The sequence below is a fragment of the Bactrocera oleae genome, chromosome 4, assembly GCF_042242935.1.
Source record: "Bactrocera oleae isolate idBacOlea1 chromosome 4, idBacOlea1, whole genome shotgun sequence".
Classification (NCBI taxonomy): domain Eukaryota; kingdom Metazoa; phylum Arthropoda; class Insecta; order Diptera; family Tephritidae; genus Bactrocera; species Bactrocera oleae.
In genome coordinates, this window is record NC_091538.1 from 1,564,700 (window position 1) to 1,586,889 (window position 22,190).

General features: G+C 37.6%; 3 protein-coding genes across 4 annotated transcripts in view; 2 read left to right on the forward strand and 1 right to left on the reverse strand.

The window, feature by feature from the left end:
* Positions 1-22,190, reverse strand: part of LOC106622636 (metabotropic glutamate receptor 2) — a 103,232-nt gene that overhangs the window by 26,494 nt on the left and 54,548 nt on the right. The window contains exon 1 of one of the 2 annotated variants that reach the window (XM_014241874.3): positions 2,969-5,300. The exons of the other annotated variant lie outside the window; for it this stretch is intronic. Coding sequence (XP_014097349.2) covers positions 2,969-4,775 — 1,807 coding nt within the window. The 5' untranslated portion in view covers positions 4,776-5,300. Of the gene's footprint in view, positions 1-2,968; positions 5,301-22,190 lie in introns of those variants that run through there. 2 annotated transcript variants of the gene reach the window in all.
* LOC106620244 (maltase A2) lies at positions 9,856-12,806 on the forward strand. The gene is made up of 6 exons (XM_036356790.2): positions 9,856-10,391; positions 10,454-10,830; positions 11,598-11,904; positions 11,962-12,278; positions 12,345-12,473; positions 12,536-12,806. The coding sequence occupies exons 1-6, from the start codon at positions 9,891-9,893 to the stop codon at positions 12,606-12,608; spliced, it is 1,704 nt and encodes a 567-aa protein (XP_036212683.2). The 5' UTR covers positions 9,856-9,890; the 3' UTR covers positions 12,609-12,806.
* Positions 14,672-17,479, forward strand: LOC118683110 (maltase A2-like). The gene is made up of 6 exons (XM_070108263.1): positions 14,672-15,209; positions 15,272-15,648; positions 16,242-16,548; positions 16,606-16,922; positions 16,989-17,117; positions 17,180-17,479. The coding sequence occupies exons 1-6, from the start codon at positions 14,709-14,711 to the stop codon at positions 17,250-17,252; spliced, it is 1,704 nt and encodes a 567-aa protein (XP_069964364.1). The 5' UTR covers positions 14,672-14,708; the 3' UTR covers positions 17,253-17,479.

Sequence of the window (22,190 nt, forward strand, 5' to 3'; positions counted from 1 at the left end):
CACAAAATGAATAAATAAATAGAATTGCTGTTCTTTTGTACTCATGAAAAGTACAACAAAATATTACAATAAAAAAAAAAATGAAAAAAACATGAAAAAACGTTTACTTCGGCTGCACCGAAGCTATAATACCCTTCACAAATAAAAAATGTTCGTTACAAGCACTTGATCTCGATCATTGAGTTTGTATGGCAGCTATATGCCCTAGTGGTCCGATATCGGCCATTCTGACAAATGAGCAGCTTTTTTGGGGAGAGAGGTACGTGTGCAAAATGATGATGACCAGAGCGATATCTCAAAAACTGAAGGACTAGAAGTATATACAGACAGACAGACGGACATGACTGAATCGACTCAGCTCACTACGCTGACCATTTAGGTATATATTTTATGGGGCCTCAGGCGTTTCCTTCTAGGTATTAGAAACATTGTGGCAAACTTAATATACCCTATTCAGGGTATAAGAAACATATAATAAATTACAATGAAAAGCAAGCAGTAGCAAAGTCAGAAGCTAATAGTTAAACTTAGTAAGTCAATCGAAAAGAAAAAAAATAAAATAAAATAAATAAATAATAACAACGCACTTATTGAACAAAGTTTACGGTCTGGCCTTAACCACCAACTTGCCCAACAGTAAGCCATATGCCACTAGTCATATTAAGTGAAATTAGAAGAAGAAGAAACAAAAAACGAGCGCTCGCTAAGCCAGTCAGCGTAGTATTCCCAGTTGCCAATAAAAAGGAAATTAACTATACAGAGTCCCGCCATAAGGTTCGGAAACATGTGCAATGTGTGGCACGCTTAGTCGCAGCCCAATTGTAATCGCAAAAGCTCGTTAAACCCATACCCACGCGCACATATGCACACATACCAGTAGTTGTGATGCGTGTGGCTAAAAGCAGGGCACGCCGTTGGGGACAACGGACTAGGCGGATGGAGGCACAGCAGCGGAAAGATGCCGCAATGAATAATGTGTTTGCTATTTTATCTACGCACATTCAGGCGACCAGTGACGGCTCTGTTTGACGCAAGACCGCAAAGCATTCGGGAGACGCTTGACATTTGTTTGTTTGTGTGTGTAAGCAAATTTAGTTGCCAGTAGGAAATTTTACAAATTTTAGTTTAATTTTTTTTTTGACAGAAAATATTTACTAGAAAGTCATATTGAAACAAAAATCAATCGAAAAAACTTTTGTTTTTGTTTGTATTCATTTCACATACTTTTAGCTTCATATTTGCAGAGGCCAACGTGAGAATATTTTAATTTTTTCTAAAAACCAAAAACGTTTCATATCTTTTCAGCATAGATTAATTTTCAGTTTTTATTGCAAGTATCGGCTGTACGCTTCAAATTTAATTGCAAGCAAATACGAAAATTATTTTCTGGTGGGTTCCCGTTTGCATAAGCGCTCGACTATGATTACAAGTAATCCCAATTGAATGCTTATTACATAAATACTCTAGAGTGCGCTCATGCTCGAGTAAATATCGAAAATGAAATTTATGCCCAATACATACACACATGCAGGCTCACACGAGTATTTATGAAAGTACAAAAAGCTTTTAATATCACATGTCCACTCACATACATTGCATATCTGTGATGTAAACCATCAGTAAAGCGACCTATGTGCCAATTCCTCGTTTCAAAAGTGCCAATAATGGCAATTTTTCGCATCACAGCTGCTTTAGCAGTATAACCAAGGTTGCACACACACATCGACAAATTGTCACCCAGCCAGCGAGAGATATTGCTGAAAGCCAGTCGAAGTTGGGTTGTGCTGACTGACTAAGCCGGCTTGTCGCTATGCGTTAGTTGGGCCAATAATGAAATTAGCCAAATCACAACAAATGCCAACGCAGACATAATTTCACTAGCAATTGCTTATGCTTTACTGCGTGTGTGCGTGTGAATTCACACAATGAAGTCTCTGTCGTCACGTTCTGTTAGTTGTTCGGCAAATTAAAATGAGCCATACGATTTATGCTTACATATTGACATAAGCATAAGCATAAGCACATATTATTTACACAAATATTTGGAGCGTCTTTCATGTGAATATGTTTATTATTGAATAAGTGCTTGAGATGCGCATACTCTATTTCACAGTCAATGGAACCATGAAAGCGAGTGTAAATCGAATATATTATATAAGCAATTCGCCGCCAAGCAAGATGCTTCAGCCTTACCATGGCCCATTGTATTGGCTTCGACACTGCCGTTGGTGTCAACAAAACCTCTGCTCACATTGTTGTACACACCATTCATATTAGATTGTTGTTATCGCATTTCATGCAAGAATGTTTAAGGACCGTTTCTCGTATCTTTCTAATATTCATAATATCACTGCATGTACACAGTTATGGTTGCGAAGAAGAAGAAGCGCAAAATATTCACAAGAAACGTTATATGAGCTGCTCGTTAGGGAATTCAGTGAATAATAACATATTAATATTGGTTATGTCTGGGAACTTTCAAGCCATCTCCTTGTGTTGCTTTCAATAATGCTCATTGTGCAAATAATGCAATCAAAAGAATGAAAAGTTGCACTGCGGTGCAACATTTAGTGAAATTCTTCTAAATCTGATCGCACATAGAATCTTAATTGAGTATGGAAAAGTGATCGTAAGATGCTTAAGCTCGTACACACTGCATTTTGAGTCAAAACTTATCATTTTCGAACAGTTACATTGGACTATTGACGAAAGGCCTGCTCCCACATTTGTAGAAACATAGCAAAGCTCTGTTCCTCTTTAGCTCAAAACTAAGAAAATATCGTTCCGAAATTCAACCAGTTTTATCTAACTGGTATTTTTTCTCTTCATTTCTTTTTAATTTTACTTGAAAACCAACTTTTGTGGTTACAGGAATTCTAATTTTCTGTGAATTTTTAAACACATTTTTAGCGTCACTGTATCTGAAGAAAACCCAATCGCCAAGTTTCTTAAATGTGCCACAACTTACCCTTTATAAAATCCACCGCCATCTCTAGTCCATAGGAGTCTTTGTCGCAGTCGTCCAGTATGTGCGCGCCGAGCGTAATGTTCGGCAGCAGACTCGCCTCGTTAATGCGATCGATGGTGTAGAGCATAGCTTCTAGCGCCTGTATGCCGCCTTGCGGCATTATTGGTCCGCACATAACGGTGTCCTCACGTGAGTGCACCATCATTAGGCCGCCCAGTATGACGTCTCCCTCGACGATAGCCTCGCGTTTGACAGGCCAATGCCGCTGCGGTTGTATTGTCAGTATTCGCTGCACATGTTGTTCGTAATTAAAATCCTCCGAATCGGGTAGTGAACGAAATACCTTGCCACCACCAGCGTTGCGATCAAATGCGGCAGCTGTGTATGGTAGCTGAGCAAGCGTTGGCAATGCTGTGTAGCGGCCGCGATGGCGTCCCGAACGTGGCGCCGCATGCAGTTCGACATCTGGTGCATAGCTTGGCCACTTATTGTGGTCAGTGAAGACGGACGCGTGCTCGTATGTTGCTGGGGTGGACAGCAGCGGTAGACTTACATATGCGGCGGCGCTGCGTTGAGTAGTTGTTGCCTCGGTTGGCAGGTGGTAATGCTGCTGTCGAAGTTTGTGCTGTGTTAGCTCTATATGCAGCTCGCTTTGGCCGGACGTATGTTCGTTGCTCGGTGTTAGTTGTTGTAGCATAGCTGGTTTTGATGTAGCTAGATAGGTGTAATTTGCGAGAAGCGTACTTTCAGGCATCAAACCTGGTATACTCAAAGCTTCACTCAATTCCCACGAATTCGTAAGCATTCGATGTTCTTCGTTACCTGCAACAGCAGTGTGCCACAATGGGTTATCTTCATTATTGGCCTCGTCGTGCTGATAATGCCAATCGTGTGTCTCAGCTAACGGCAAAGAAGGTAATTCCAATTCATCACCCGCTTTGTTGTTTGCTTGCACATCAACATCCAGGTATTTGGGCGCACCGTACCCTACGCCATGCTTATGTTTCGATTGGTACTCATGTCGCTGGTGCTTGTGCTGCCAGTGTCTGCCATCGATTGCAGCATGCGAAATGTTTCTCGAATATTTCATGCGTTTGTTTTGCTTCGCTTTGTGTTTGCGTTTCCGTTGTTGCTGCCTCACATGTCCCGCATTACTGCCATGCCGCTTGTGTTTGTGTTGATGTTGCTGGACCTGCACACCTTCTGCTGCCGACTTATGCTCCCAGGGGCCGAGCAGCAAGTCCTGTTGTGGCCGCCGCAAATGATGCGCTGCTCTGTGCTGTTTATGCTGATGTGTGGTGCCAACCTGCAGCGCTGCTGAGCTGCGCGCCACTTTTCCAATTAACAACGGCCTATACGGTTGCTCCAAATCTCCACTGCCTCTGTGTCTATTCACATTTGCTTGCTTAGTTTGCGCTTCACCAATTTTGCTAGTCAATTCTGCCAACGGCTGCTTCAGATTTCCATTAATATTTTCCGTTTTCCTAGTTTGTATTTGTTGCCAACGCAATTCGGACTCGGCTTCTGTGGCCATCTCTACGGCTGCACCCCATTGTTCGCTGATATCGCCCACGACTTGTTCGTTGGCCACACTTTCATCATTTTCACTTGCATAGCTCATTAACTCGGCAAGATCTTCTGCACTGGCTGCTGTCTCAACAATGTCCAGCTCATGGTCAGTGTTCGATTGCGCTATTGTTGCGGCAGCTAGAGGAGGGTGGTGGCAACTGCCAAGCAACATGGCAACGACAACAAAAAAGAGGTAAACTAAAACTCGGCGCAACATTGGTGCGCATTTTGGTGTCATTTTCGTTGTCAGCGCGTGCAGTGATTTTGTTTGGCTTTGTTTTGTGGCTGAATTGAGTTGCCTACTTTTAGGCTTTCGGCACGAAAATCAAAGTTAATTGAAATTGGATTTGTATTTATATTAATGGATATGTATGTTTATTGAGCACTCTGAAATTACGCCTTCTTTGTTTAATTGAGTGAGTTTTTTCAATTCGCATTTATTAGCGCTTTAATCATGTTAGGTTTGATTAAAGTAGTTCGTATTACATTTTTGTAATATTTTTTTCTTTAATTGTCACTTGCTGCTTAGCAGCTTCACCGAAGCCTTACATGCTTTTTATGAGAAAAATGAGCTGCAGGTAGCGATTTTGTATAGCTTTTGTAGTTTTATTACATTTTCACTTATTACACTTTGCAAGTTGGCGTAACTTTTTATGACACATTCTTTTTTTCTTCTTAGTCATGTTTGTTTTACTTTTATGTATTATTTTTCATTTAGTGGTGGTACTTTTTGTTGTAGAAAATATATAATGTTTGAAGTTTATATATAATAATTTTCAGCTACCAATTGATAATAATTTCATAAGACAAAATTTGCTTGGTTCTAATTCAATTTAATAAACTCCGCTCTGTTAGATATCCATGAAAAAATTTTAAGTCTTTCTAAAATAATATAAAATTACATCGATGCTTTAAGCGCTCTAATGTTATTAAAACTTTCATCCGATACCCCTCGTATGTTCCAATTTTATATTCATAGAGACAGCAAACATACAAAAACACTTCGCTGTTTGTAGTGAGTATCATATAAGATGATAGCACAAATTGCGATAATAGCTCACCAAGCACACGTGTATATAACCTAAAGCGTCACCTAAACCTATTTGTATTATGCCCAAATAAATAATGTACAATTTATATGTCTACAAACAATTTGTCATCTCCAATTATTTTATACCGTAAAAAATGATCTGCCTCACTGCCAAAATTTGTAATTTCAACCAAAGAAGCATATAATAAGTGTAAATAAGAAATAGCGATAATAATAATAGCATAGTACGGAAATGTGTGTCAATATGAGCGCAATTTGCTGGAACGTAATAAGAAATGAAGCAATTTGTCAATGGCGCAAACGAGTATTTTGTTGGTTTGCCTAAAAACAAACACTTACGTCTAAACGCGCGGCAGCAAATCTAAAATGGTACCTATTTTGTGTGCAAATGCAAATCAACGAACAAATTGTGTCAGTCTGCTTGCAGCAGTCGAACGAGCAGATTTATGTCGCAAGTGTGAAAATTAGGATTAATTTTAAAATATGGTTATTTAAAAAAGGAATTATAGGTATGATATTTTACAATTGCATGCGAACTTAATGTTCATATGAATTACGGAGAATTTTAATATAAAACTATTAGACGCTGCTTTAGAGCCGTTTTCAAAGATTGTTTTTTAACTCAACGTTTTTCATATTTGAGCAAAATGTATGCACACTTATGACTGCTTCTGATACAACTTTTGCTTCGCCATTTTTATTAGATAAAAGCATAGAAACCAAAGCGTTAATGCCGACGTACCCTTAGCTTGCTACGCATCGTTGTTGAAGTATGAATTAACAAGCAAAGCGTGGAAAGTTGTATATGAGTGGGCATTTAGATAATTAACATAAAAAAACATGTTCTATATATAAATAAATACACATAACTGCTTGAGCAAGTGATAATTTTTTCTGAAAATCCCATACTTAACGATACGTGAAATTTCTTGCACTAATCCAGCAAAGCGCCTACGATAATAAACAAGTTTTTGCAGCCGCGTGCATGCCGGCACGCGCATATGCCGTTGAAGAGCCTTTGCAAGCCATAATGTGCTAAGATCAAGTAAATGATGGATATTCTGTCATAAAGTTCAGAGCAGGCACGCCAACAGGCCTAACCTAATAATAACGCGTGAAGCTTATTATTCCACCCAACACACAGAAACGTCGTGAAAGCGAAAGTGATGCGAGTGTAAGAGAGTAATAACTCAAGCAAAAAAGGCGCAAAGCTTGTTGTAGCAGCCGCGACAGGGCCGGCGAGTGTTGATGAGTTCGGTTGTATAGTTATTTATTTAATGACCCATCATGCGATTGAGTTAAAAAGATAAACGCATATAATCTGCGTAATTGCAAAAGTCCAAGTGGCGGCCGAAAGGGTGTAGCGGTGTGCTGCAGCGGCGCACAGCGTTAAGAACTTCTTTTCTGGTTTGTCTGCTTGCTGCTGCGTGAATTAATGTACCGTTAATGTGGCGTTGATCAGTTTCGCTATCGCGATGCGAATGAAACAAAGGCAAAGAGCAAAGCGAAGCTAAAGCAGAAACTGGAAGTAAAAGAGAAGGAGCAGCAGCGGTACGAAGAGCAACTATGTACCACAGCACCGCTTACATTCACGCCATTGGCGTCCAATTTAACTTTACCGTTAGATAAATATTACGACACAAAATGATGGTGAAGCCTGAAGTAGCGCAAAGTTTGGCGAGATTATTTTGCGTTTACTGAGAAAAAAACCACAAAATGAGTACTCGAAGTCACTAATTATTCCAAAGTAGAGAACAGTCTTGTGTAAGTATAAGTACATATACGGTATTAAATAGAATTTCACCGCATTTCTCTTAAAAAAATATTATAGAAATTTGTTTCATATTAATAGTAAACAGTGTATTTATTATTTGTAATTAATAATCCAACTAGTTTATACTAACTAATGGGAACCGATTGGAATCCACCAACTGTTAGTTATTTGCAATGAATAGAGTAGATTAGATTGTTTGCCGATCAATGACAACCGAATTAAGTGTGATTGTGATCGTATTCTGATTTGAGAACTAAGTTGCGGTAGGCAGTATCTAATCACCAAATTCTAGGTATACATTCTGATTCATGTGAGAAACGTACAGTTTATTTTTAATCAAAGAGCAGATAGCGGTCAAATTATCTTTGAGTGCTATAACACACTTCTTGGAAAATTGATCGATAAGCCGAGTGAATGACATATTCGTACATGGAAATTTTAAGCAAATAAACAGTGTTCATAGTCCAATCAAATATTTTTCAATGAAATATGAGTCTCTTTATGTCAATTACATGTTTTTACTTTGAAACTTTGTGTTGCAGACAATTTCGTAGTAGTTTTGTATGTTCTTCAACTGTACAACGCGCATAACAATATAACGAGCTAAGTAAAAACAGTTGCATAACGTTGTAAGAGATCCACATAAATACAGTAAAGAGCAAAACTGTGCAGGAGACTACCAATATTTCTCTTAAAGCTATGTAATTTTATTAGACAACATACATGTGAAAAATTATAAATAAATTCATAAGTGCATTAAAGGATTTTTGTCGAACAGTTTGAGCAATTTGAACGATTCAGTTTTGCGTTATTTTCCGTAATCTTGCTTGTCGAATCCGAATATTTTCAGAATTGCAAGTTATGTTACTATAGCATTATACAATCGATCCGACGAAGTATATCTACAAGCCATCAGTGATCCAACCTTTCCTACTGTCTTCTCACTAATATTGACTCCATATATATCTATAGAGACATTATTAGTTTCCACAGCGCTAGTTTTTGCTTCTGCAACAACCAAGCATTTGCCAATTCGTGCAACAGTTGGTGACAACTTCTGTGTAGGGCCTGCACTTTTTCGTGTCACTGTAAAATTGTTATTTTGTTTTATCTTTTACTTTTATTTTATTGATAAGTACTAGCGAAACTTTATAATTTTTCACGATTTCTCGGAAAAAAAAAATTTTTTTTTATCTTCTAGCACGTTTTGCTTCAAAGCAAAATTCACGCCTTGTCCATTATAAAGCTACTAACAAGTTATTAAACTGCTATATTTCAAACTTTTTGAATTATAAATAATTAAAAAGAGTATATTTATCCAACTTTCTCGCACTAACATTAAACTTGATACGCAATTTCGCACCAAATTTAACAGCGGACAAAACTGTTCAGACGCTCTTTCTGTCTTCTTCGTTTCAAAGAAATAGTAAAAGTCCCGTTACTTTAAAAAAACGTTACCAGCTGGTATTAAATGCAACGCTTATGAATTTACATTAGAAAAATTTTGCCAGACTGTTGGCAAATTAATGAAATAACAACGGAGCTATAATTACATATATTCGTGAACACTTTTGTCCCTTACTGTATATGTGTATGAGTATATATATGAGAGTGTATATGTATACCCTTCTGTGTCTTATCCATGAAATTCCTGTGCCCTGTCGATCGATAAAGTTAATGTAAGTGCGCAGCAGAAAGACAAAACATATTCTCTTACATATATTCACAATTGTCGAGCATACAGTGACAGCATACAGTCACAAGTTACGAAGGTCAAAATCGCAAATCTCTTCGACAACAAATTCACGTTCAAATGTAAGCCAAACATAAAAATCGAATAAGTTTGCAGCAAACGGCAGCGGCAAAGACAATGCGCTCTGAGACATTATAAAGAAATTTAATTTACTTAAATGCAAGCAAGATTGTCAATAACTTGGCGACTTCTTTGAAGATATTTGTGTGTTGTGGATAAAGGAACCAGCAGAACAACACACGTGTTTCACGCAAAGTTTAGCTTATAAAAATGCAACTTGCAGCTAGTTTGAATATTAAGAAAACAAAAATTATATGAAAGAGCATTTTTGAATAACTCAAATAAAAATTTCGTAAACCTAATTAACACACGTGCTTATTGCTAAATAGCCCAAGTTCTCGAAGCTTTTAAACAACTTTGGCCTATTGGCATTTGATAAAACCATAATTGTTAGATACACTATGAATATGCGTGGCCCAAATACAAAGATGTTAATTCTTTACAGAACATTTCCACAGTTTTTTGCACCATAAATGTTGATAAGATTATGAGGATATATATTTGTTTTTTTAACTCCCGCTTGAAGTAGTTTTTTTTATTAGATCTGAACATATGTACAAGTAGATGTCTGGATAATATGGTTATAGACGATAAAGGTTAAGACAGTTATATCTCCAAAAACAATAGGCTAATAAATTGGCAGTTAATGACTGGTCTTGTCGGGGGATATAAAACCAATAGTGGTTGCTCGCAGATACGCTTAGTTTTTGTCGCGATGTCTTCCGATTCACTTCGTATAATACAAATTTTATTGCTCTGTGCTTGCAGTGCCTTCGCGGCCAGTGATGTCGATTGGTGGGAGTCGGCCACGCTCTACCAAATCTATCCACGCTCCTTTATGGATAGTGATGGCGACGGTGTGGGTGATTTGAATGGCATTACGTCGCGGCTGGCATTCCTCAAGGAAATAGGCGTGACAGCCACTTGGCTGTCGCCCATCTTCGAGTCACCAATGGCCGATATGGGTTATGATGTCACCAATTTCACGAAAGTTGACCCACTGTTCGGCACAATGGAGGATTTTGATGCTATGTTGGCAAAAGCGCATGAGTTAGGCTTGAAGATCATTCTAGATTTTGTGCCAAATCATTCGAGTGACCAGTGTGAGTGGTTTCAAAAGTCTATAAGACGTGAGGATGGTTATGATGACTTCTATATATGGGACGACGGTAAGATAGATCCACAAACGGGTGTACGTATACCACCAAGCAATTGGGTGAGTAACTGCAGTATATAATGCACGAATCAATTTATAAAATGTGTGTTATGTTCGCACAGAATTCGGAGTTTAATGGCTCGGCATGGTCGTGGAACGAGCAGCGCCAACAGTATTATTTTCACTGGTTTCTAGTTGAGCAACCGGATTTGAATCTCAGAAGTCCAATGGTGCACCAACATTTAATCGATATTATGAAATTTTGGTTGGCGCGCGGCGTCGATGCTTTTCGCATCGATGCTGTGCCACATTTTTTTGAAATGCGCTTAGCGAATGGCACATATCCAGACGAGCCAGTTAGTGGATTTACCAACGACACAAATAGTAACAGGTACTACTCACACATTTACACATTTAATCAGCCCGAGAATTTGGAGATATTGTACGAATGGCGTGAGTTTTTAGACGAGTACCAGCGCCAACATGGTGGCGACACACGGTGAGACTTCTTTCTGTAATGCAAGTATTGGGTATATAAGTATGTTTGTGCGGCTCTACAAAAGATGGCGTAACTCGATTCTTATTCTAAATGTGGGCTGGAAAGCTACAGCTCTTGTGCGTCTTTTTCCTTCTTTATCTTTCCTTCCTATCCTTCTTTACTCTTATATAAAGGTGATAGTTTTCGAAAGTGGTAAAGGTTGTGTGCGCGAATTAAAAATGGTGATTTTCGCTTGAAAGAGGAAGAACATCCTAGGCTTCCAGAAGATTTAAAGATAAAAAAGCTCTACTCGGTAAAGATTGTGCTAAACCGACAAATACTCATCAAATTGGAGCCAGCGGCTGCCGCAAAATGCCTGGAATTTGCGTCTAGACACAAGACAAACAATTTCTATGATGACAATGCTCGCCCTCATCTCGCAAGACCGATTGAGAACTATTGGAAAGTAGCGGCTGGGATGTTTTGCCTCAACCGCCTTATAGCGCAGACCTTCTCCCTTATGCTTACCTTTTGTTCCGGTCGATGCAAAACGCTTTCATTGGAATAACATTAACAACAGAATAACGTACAAAAAATTGATTTGATTTATTCTTTGAATTGTAACAGCAAATTGCCAGAAAGATGGGGAAATATTACAGCTTTGAGTAACTCTACTGTACATGATTTTTTTAAATAGAAATTAATTTTAAATAGAAGCACGAATATAGTTATAGACCTAAAATATCATAAATATAAGATTTAAGCCGAAATGTTTCTCTGTCCCTCAGCGCTATGGTGGCTGAAGCTTATGCAACTGCCGACATTTTAAGCGACTATATCAGCAATGGCACCCATTTCGGCACTCAACTGCCCATGAATTTCAACTTTATAAGTTTGAGAAGCAATATGAATGCGAAAGACATTGAAAGATTTGCCAATAGTTGGATGGATGTTATATGGACCAAACACAAAACAGCCAACTGGGTGTTCGGCAATCATGACAACAGTCGCCCGGCGACGCGCATAGGTGAAAAACGAGCTGATATGATGACGATTATAGCACACGCTCTGCCTGGCACATCCGTTACTTATTATGTAAGTACTGTAGTTTTCTTAGGAAATTTTAAGCTAATTTTCATTGGCGCAATTTAGGGTGATGAAATCGGTATGACCGATTATGACACTAAATGTACGCCCAGCAATTGCGACTTCCGTGACCCCGTACGGACACCACTGCAGTGGAGTTCTGCAAAAAATGGCGGTTTCAGCACAGGCAACTCAACATGGTTGCCCGTCAATTCAAATTTCAAGACACTCAATGTACAGCGACAGCGAGGCGTTGCACGTAGCACACTGAATATATACAAAGGTATGACAGCACTTAAGAAAACGCTTGCTTTCAAATCGTACAAGGAGGAGGGTGGTTTCGCGTATGAGGCTTTGACAGAGCAAGTCTTTCAAATTATTAGGTTTGTTGAGGGCAAAAATATAAGTAAAGCCTTTTTGTGTTTAATATGTGGAGTATTTACTTTCAGAACGGCACCAAAACTTGAGGAGTATCGTGTGCTTGCCAACTTCGGACGTCAGATCGAGTATTTATATGGTTTGACAAATAAAACTATGGAGTATGTCTTACTTAACGCTTACTCGCCGCACAGATTCGGGTATGTTTTTACGGCATTTGCAAGAAAGAAGTATTTTATTTATATTTTCTCTTGTATTTTAGTGATAAAGTGGACTTGAGCAAACGAATTACCCTAATGCCCTATGAAGCTGTGGTGCTGCGATGGGTTGCTTGAAGTATTTATAAGAATTAATTTAAATTTAAATGTAATGGCCGCCAAAAGCAGGGATGCATAGATATTTTCAATTTATACCTCACATTTTTCCAACAGACAAACATGTTGTGATTGATTGTACTTCAATACATTTATTTATGATATGCAAAGTTTAAAGAGGAACAAGTAAAAATGAACAGATAAAAATTGCATATTAAAGTCTTTGTGTATGTTTGGGAATATCAGCGTAGAAATCACATTAATAGAGTAAAGAGCAAAACTGTGCAGGAGACTACCAATATTTCTCTTAAAGCTATGTAATTTAATTAGACAACATACATATGAAAAATTATAAATAAATTCAAAAGTGTATTAAAGGGTATTTGTCGAACAGTTTGAGCAATTTGAACGATTCAGTTTTGCGTTATTTTCCGTAATCTTGCGTGAACATATCAATCGATCCGACGAAGTATATCTACAAGCCATTAGTGATCCACTTTGCAATCCTGTACACCAACCTTTCCTACTGTCTTCTCACTGATATTGACTCCATATATATCTATAGAGACATTATTAGTTTCCACAGCGCTAGTTTTTGCTTCTGCAACAACCAAGCATTTGCCAATTCGTGCAACAGTTGGTGACAACTTCTGTGTAGGGCCTGCACTTTTTCGTGTCACTGTAAAATTGTTATTTTGTTTTATCTTTTACTTTTATTTTATTGATAAGTACTAGCGAAACTTTATAATTTTTCACGATTTCTCGGAAAAAAAAAATTTTTTTTTATCTTCTAGCACGTTTTGCTTCAAAGCAAAATTCACGCCTTGTCCATTATAAAGCTACTAACAAGTTATTAAACTGCTATATTTCAAACTTTTTGAATTATAAATAATTAAAAAGAGTATATTTATCCAACTTTCTCGCACTAACATTAAACTTGATACGCAATTTCGCACCAAATTTAACAGCGGACAAAACTGTTCAGACGCTCTTTCTGTCTTCTTCGTTTCAAAGAAATAGTAAAAGTCCCGTTACTTTAAAAAAACGTTACCAGCTGGTATTAAATGCAACGCTTATGAATTTACATTAGAAAAATTTTGCCAGACTGTTGGCAAATTAATGAAATAACAACGGAGCTATAATTACATATATTCGTGAACACTTTTGTCCCTTACTGTATATGTGTATGAGTATATATATGAGAGTGTATATGTATACCCTTCTGTGTCTTATCCATGAAATTCCTGTGCCCTGTCGATCGATAAAGTTAATGTAAGTGCGCAGCAGAAAGACAAAACATATTCTCTTACATATATTCACAATTGTCGAGCATACAGTGACAGCATACAGTCACAAGTTACGAAGGTCAAAATCGCAAATCTCTTCGACAACAAATTCACGTTCAAATGTAAGCCAAACATAAAAATCGAATAAGTTTGCAGCAAACGGCAGCGGCAAAGACAATGCGCTCTGAGACATTATAAAGAAATTTAATTTACTTAAATGCAAGCAAGATTGTCAATAACTTGGCGACTTCTTTGAAGATATTTGTGTGTTGTGGATAAAGGAACCAGCAGAACAACACACGTGTTTCACGCAAAGTTTAGCTTATAAAAATGCAACTTGCAGCTAGTTTGAATATTAAGAAAACAAAAATTATATGAAAGAGCATTTTTGAATAACTCAAATAAAAATTTCGTAAACCTAATTAACACACGTGCTTATTGCTAAATAGCCCAAGTTCTCGAAGCTTTTAAACAACTTTGGCCTATTGGCATTTGATAAAACCATAATTGTTAGATACACTATGAATATGCGTGGCCCAAATACAAAGATGTTAATTCTTTACAGAACATTTCCACAGTTTTTTGCACCATAAATGTTGATAAGATTATGAGGATATATATTTGTTTTTTTAACTCCCGCTTGAAGTAGTTTTTTTTATTAGATCTGAACATATGTACAAGTAGATGTCTGGATAATATGGTTATAGACGATAAAGGTTAAGACAGTTATATCTCCAAAAACAATAGGCTAATAAATTGGCAGTTAATGACTGGTCTTGTCGGGGGATATAAAACCAATAGTGGTTGCTCGCAGATACGCTTAGTTTTTGTCGCGATGTCTTCCGATTCACTTCGTATAATACAAATTTTATTGCTCTGTGCTTGCAGTGCCTTCGCGGCCAGTGATGTCGATTGGTGGGAGTCGGCCACGCTCTACCAAATCTATCCACGCTCCTTTATGGATAGTGATGGCGACGGTGTGGGTGATTTGAATGGCATTACGTCGCGGCTGGCATTCCTCAAGGAAATAGGCGTGACCGCCACTTGGCTGTCGCCCATCTTCGAGTCACCAATGGCCGATATGGGTTATGACATTTCGAATTTCACGAAAGTTGAACCACTGTTCGGCACAATGGAGGATTTTGATGCTATGGTGGCAAAAGCGCATGAGTTAGGCTTGAAGATCATTCTAGATTTTGTGCCAAATCATTCGAGTGACGAGTGTGAGTGGTTTCAAAAGTCTATAAGACGTGAGGATGGTTATGATGACTTCTATATATGGGACGACGGTAAGATAGATCCACAAACGGGTGTACGTATACCACCAAGCAATTGGGTGAGTAACTGCAGTATATAATGCACGAATCAATTTATAAAATGTGTGTTATGTTCGCACAGAATTCGGAGTTTAATGGCTCGGCATGGTCGTGGAACGAGCAGCGCCAACAGTATTATTTTCACTGGTTTCTAGTTGAGCAACCGGATTTGAATCTCAGAAGTCCAATGGTGCACCAACATTTAATCGATATTATGAAATTTTGGTTGGCGCGCGGCGTCGATGCTTTTCGCATCGATGCTGTGCCACATTTTTTTGAAATGCGCTTAGCGAATGGCACATATCCAGACGAGCCAGTTAGTGGATTTACCAACGACACAAATAGTAACAGGTACTACTCACACATTTACACATTTAATCAGCCCGAGAATTTGGAGATATTGTACGAATGGCGTGAGTTTTTAGACGAGTACCAGCGTCAACATGGTGGCGACACACGGTGAGGTTTCTTTCTGTAATGCAAGTATTGGGTATATAAGTATGTTTGTGCGACTCTACAAAAGATGGCGTAACTCGATTGTTATTCTAAATCTGGGTTGGAAAGCTACAGTTCTTGTGCGTCTTTTTCCTTCTTTATCTTTCCTTCCTATCCTTCTTTACTCTAATATGAAGGTGATAGTTTTCGAAAGTGGCAAAGGTTGTTTGCGCGAATTAAAAATGTTGATTTTGGCTTGAAAGAGGAAGAACATCCTAGGCTTCCAGAAGATTTGAAGATAAAAAACCTCTACACGATAAAGATTGGGTTAAACCCACAAATACTCATCAAATTGGAGCCAGCGGCTGCCGCAAAATGCCTGGAATTTGCGTCTAGACACAAGACAAACAATTTCTATGATGACAACGCTTTGATTTATTCTTTGAATTGTAACAGCAAATTGCCAGAAAGATGGGGAAATATTACAGCTTTGAGTAACTCTACTGTACATGATTTTTTTAAATAGAAATTAATTTTAAATAGAAGCACGAATATAGCTATAGACCTAAAATATCATAAATATAAGATTTAAGCCGAAATGTTTCTCTGCCCCTCAGCGCTATGGTGGCTGAAGCTTATGCATCTGTCGACATTTTAAGCGACTATATCAGCAATGGCACCCATTTCGGCACTCAACTGCCCATGAATTTCAACTTTATAAGATTGAGAAGCAATATGAATGCGAAGGACATTGAAAGATTTGCCAATAGTTGGATGGATGTTATATGGACCAAACACAAAACAGCCAACTGGGTGTTCGGCAATCATGACAACAGTCGCCCGGCGACGCGCATAGGTGAAAAACGAGCTGATATGATGACGATTATAGCACACGCTCTGCCTGGCACATCCGTTACTTATTATGTAAGTACTGTAGTTTTCTTAGGAAATTTTAAGCTAATTTTCATAGGCGCAATTTAGGGTGATGAAATCGGTATGACCGATTATGACACTAAATGTACGCCCAGCAATTGCGACTTCCGTGACCCCGTACGGACACCAATGCAGTGGAGTTCTGCAAAAAATGGCGGTTTCAGCAGAGGCAACTCAACATGGTTGCCCGTCAATTCAAATTTCAAGACACTCAATGTACAGCGACAGCGAGGCGTTGCACGTAGCACACTGAATATATACAAAGGTATGACAGCACTTAAGAAAACGCTTGCTTTCAAATCGTACAAAGAGGAGGGCGGTTTCGCGTATGAGGCTTTGACAGAGCAAGTCTTTCAAATTATTAGGTTTGTTGAGGGCAAAAATATCAGTAAAGCCTTTTTGTGTTTAATATGTGGAGTATTTACTTTCAGAACGGCACCAAAACTTGAGGAGTATCGTGTGCTTGCCAACTTCGGACGTCAGATCGAGTATTTATATGGTTTGACAAATAAAACTATGGAGTATGTCTTACTTAACGCTTACTCGCCCCACAGATTCGGGTATGTTTGTACGGCATTGGCAAGAAGAAAGTATTTTATTTATATTTTCTGTTGTATTTTAGTGATAAAGTGGACTTGAGCAAACGAATTACCCTAATGCCCTATGAAGCTGTGGTGCTGCGATGGGTTGCTTGAAGTATTTATAAGAATTAATTTAAATTTAAATGTAATGGCCGCCAAAAGCAGGGATACATAGATATTTTCAATTTATACCTCACATTTTTCCAACAGACAAACACGTTGTGATTGATTGTACTTCAATACATTTATTTATGATATGCAAAGTTTAAAGAGAAACAAGTAAAAATGAACAGATAAAAATTGCACATTAAAGTCTTTGTATGTGTTTGGGAATATCAGCGTAAATTGCATTTCATGTCAATATAATTGTATTTCCAATTTTTTCATGCGCCCACGTAATCAAAGTCGATTCATTGCTATTTATGTATGTATTTATATATGCATAAAAACCTAGCTGTATGTTTATGTATTAATGTATATCCCTTCGAGGAATTTGAAAAAGTTTACGCACATAAAAATTACAAATTAGCCAATTCAAGTTGAACCCTCACAAAATCACCGGCTGTCACTCATTCCGAATCCATACACACACTTCGCCCGCATATGTGTAAACATGGTGCACAGACGTGCGTAAATGTTTGACTTTGACATATACACGAAAAGGGAGAACATTATTCTGACATTGGGGCAACAACGAAAAATATTAACACACCTATGCTTAAAAATTTTATTTGATTACATGTCAGCGGATCTAACTAATGTATTCGTAAATATACTTGGCAGTATATTTATAATTTGATACTTTTGAAATGTGTTTCACATGAGAAATTGCCAGCGCATATGCAAACAGCAACAATCATTGTTGGTAATCATGATTGTAAGTAGAAAATAATGACATTGTTTTTGTAACACATTTTTTCCGCTCAAAACAAGCACTAATATGCGACTCCGTTTGTTTTTTATCACCCCAAGTGTAAGTAATAAGCCTATGTGCCACATGGCGTATTAGTAACATAAAGGCGCGCTGTAATTAGAGCGTTACTGCAACGCCTTACGCCATTAAGCCGTGACAAAGCGTCCACCTGTGGGTTGGTCCTTGGATTTTCCTCCATTCAAGCAACCATTAATAGAACTGTAACTCTTAATAATTGTTGATGTAAAAGTACTCACTTCGCGCGACTTTACAATATTTTTATGAATATTTATTTTATAGGAATGTCAAAAAATTAAACAAATGTCGCTATGGTTCAATAATATTGCTTATGAAAAATTCCTGTTAAAGTTTAGTGAGTTTTCGGAACATCAACATTTTTTAACGCAAAAGCTGCACTTAGCTTCACGTAAACGTGCCATAGTAGACATGTTCTCTGGTTTTGCAATTCTGAATTCTGTGAAAGATACTAAATGATTTAAGTGGAAGTTTTAAAACAAAGCTAACAGCACAAATACTTGGTATTTATGTTGGCATTTTTTTATAGTAAAATATATATGCTTTATTAAAAATACTTGTGCTACCACATTCCTATGTTGTTTTGTTTAAAATTACAAAAAAAATTTAAGGCATAACTTCACTATAACTTTATGGCAAACCGGTTTTTAATCCAAATAAATTTAAGTCCAACTTTTTTTTCGTATTTAAAAAAATAATATTTTATTTATTTCAAAAAATTTAAATTTTCAAAAAATTCACTTCCCTTCATTGCACAAAAACTCAATGGGTTCCATTGCCATCTGAGAGCGCGCCAATTTCGCTTTCTCATAACCTATATAACGGTAATCATTATCGATTGGCTGCGTGAACGACTACAATAAAGTTCGGCTGTATTTTAGCAGAGCTCAACGATGGATTTTTCGTTGCGAAAATGCGAATGAATTGAATTTATTGAAAACATAAAATTCTTTTTATTGAAATTACGCGACGGTGCGACAATTTAATTGCTGCTAAATGCTGGTGAATGCCTTAAATGCCACAAATCAACACAAATCGACACAAAGACTTGAGTAAGTATATAAGTAGCTTGTGGCTTGTGAATAAGTAAACGTTCAAGTGGCACAGCCCTGAAGGAGAACTTAACTACAATAACAATAATGAGATGATATTAAGTAACATTTAAGGCACTTTCAAAAGTCAAGCACTGTGCCATTGAAGTGCGCACTTTAAGTTTGCCTGCAATTGTTGTGTGAAAAAAGGCAAAAAACACGCTATACACAAACAACATTTATATTATGTTGCTTATCCGGCCAGAAGCTCTTGTTCAGTTGTGTTTGCATTTCCTTGTTGTAAAATAAGCAAATGTGCAAATAATGCTGAAATACATGCAATGTAACCACAAGTAGCTTTCGCTGTGCCGACGAGTGGTGAAAGGTTTGTGGCTGGCAGAGCACGTAAAATGTTGGCAAAATATATAGAAGTTTATTAAATACACACACGCACACATATATTGTATATGCGTGTGTGGTTAATGTGTGTGTTTGCACGTACGCTTGTGTTCTTGTGAAAACAAGTGTTCGCCTACACCTAAAACATGCCATTCTAATTGAATATTTACCCACTTGGTCGTTGGTAAACACCGAAAGCAAAACAAAAAACAAAAAATATACATATAAAAACGTCGTCATCAAATAAAAGGTAGCGCGCAGTGGCATGAGTGGACGGCGTGTAGCCAAGTGTCAGGAAATTTACGTACACGATTTAACATAAGTTAATTTTTTGTCAGTTTTTCCATTGCTGTTTTGCTTACGGCTCACTCCACAGCGCTTTGGCACACATATGCGCCCCCCTTTTGCAGCTTGTACACGCGCGCAACAAATGGCAATACTTGGAATTGGCGTTCACTTTCGTTTACGTTTGAGCCACACTCTGCCGCACCTTAATTCCAGCAGAACTGCCGTATTTACATTTGTTGCCGGCGCTTTGTGTGTTGTTTTTGTTTCATCATTGTTTATTTCAGGCAGCCGTGCTCCAATTCGCCGCTTCAGCGCTTTGCTTTGCATGCCTGTTTGTTTTATCGCCTACTGTATCCTGGCTACGCTTTTGCTTGCCTGCTTTCTTGACATTTGCTGTCTTCGCTTTTGTTGTTTTTGTTGCTTTTATTGCTATTATTGTTTGTTTGTAGGCCTCGCATAGCTGCACGTCTGACAGGTGTGGGTGTGTTTGTGTTTCAACACACATGCCTCTTATTTGTGAACTTAGACGTCGCTGTCTGTTCTGGTTGTCGACCTAAGCGAACCTTTAAAGTAACCGGATTTTTATAAAATGTTTTATGGGTTGAACAACTCCTTTGTTTTGTGTATAGTCTCATTGTCTTATGATCTTGCAAATAATGTAAATATTACTCTTTGCACCATCTCTAATTTTCTTAGAAACCTATTGGCGCAAACAAAGGCTTCCTTAATATCATTTGATTGAGATCCTAATAAAGCCTTCTGTCTTTTGCACAAAACCTTTTGATTATCCCCAAGACGCAGAAAACCTGAGCCATCTTCATAGGCATACACATAAAAATCTAGCGCTGCAATAAAATTAATTGCAATACGAATAAAATAGTAATGGAACAAAATCAGCTGAGTCTAAGCCAAGGCTGGTTAAATAACTCTTGGCATTAGAAACAATTCAGTCCAATTACGTCTAGTCCAGAAACAAAAAGTATTCAAGCGCTCATACATGTGCATTTAATGATGTTTGAATGACTTTACGTTTCGGCCACAAATTCGCGACTGCCTTCAGCTGCAGCGCTTGCTAGGCGATTAAGCAATTATCTTAGATGTTCTAAGTATAATCGAAAAAAAAAATTCTACACTCAAGGAAGAGAGATCATAAAAAAAATTGCATATGCGCCATAACTACTATTACACAATAAAAAGAGGAGACTAGCAGAGGAAATATAAGCGTATTCAATCCGAGATATTGCAATTAATAAGTGACTGCACGATGCGCATGGAAGAAGGAAGCGGCGAAAAAGTAAATCTGCGGTTGAGCGCTGAATGCTGTGGTGTTGGTGCAGTTGGCAGCAGCGCGATTAATTGCGCGTCAATAACTATGCCACTTTGTTATAATATCTGCACGATATGCCAACTCAGTGCTGTCAATAACAGGTTGCACTCTTGTGTTAATTGCTTCAGCTGCCACAATTGCGTGGAATTACTCATTTTCGCTTAACCAGTTGCAAAGCGCATTGATTATCTGTAGAATTGAAAATACAGTATTTGGTATTTTTCCAGATATTCAGTAGAGCTGTGAACTTTTAATTTCTCCTTTCAAAAGTTGATTAAAGTTATTTAAAAATTAAATTTAAATTAATTTATATTGGTAATTTAAAAATCTGATTTTCTGTTAAGCATTAGTAATTATTATTAGTTATACATATGAGAAAACAAATATAAATTTATAAACTAACATTTCGAATATCTTTAATAGTTTCTGCTCATACACATAAGCAAATATGTTCCTTCACGCAGTCAAGTTAATAAGATTGATTGCTTTACTGCCACCCAGAATTGCAAAGCTCTGCTTTAGCAGCATAAATGTGTAGTTGTTGTTATCAACTGCAGCTTTCAATTTGTATTAAACAAACATTAACGACCTGGTTCGAGATGCTTTAACCACCAATATTTGCCTGCCAATTCAAATTTAACTATTCAACGCCGTCAGCAATCGCCCTGAGCTAACGCACATGAATATGGTCTTGTTGAACATTGTACCGAAATTGCGTAGGTATTGGGTTTCCATGCTATAAATCATGATTTATGCTTAAGCTGAGTCAGCTAAATGCGAAAGGTGCCTCAGCACAATACTCTGCCGATTTGCTTTGAAATTATATGCTGCGATTTGTTAGCTTCTTCTATTCATTGGTAAAAATTTAAGTAAGAATCTGCGTCAATAAGCATAAGTCATGGTTTATTAAATTATTAAATACTGTCAATTTGAGTGATCTGCGTACAAGTTTCAAATCGCAAATTATTTACGTATCACTTGAAATATTGTAAAAATTGGCTTTGGAAATTAAATATGCACACTTAAAATTGGCTGAAACAATTGTTATTGCTATTGTT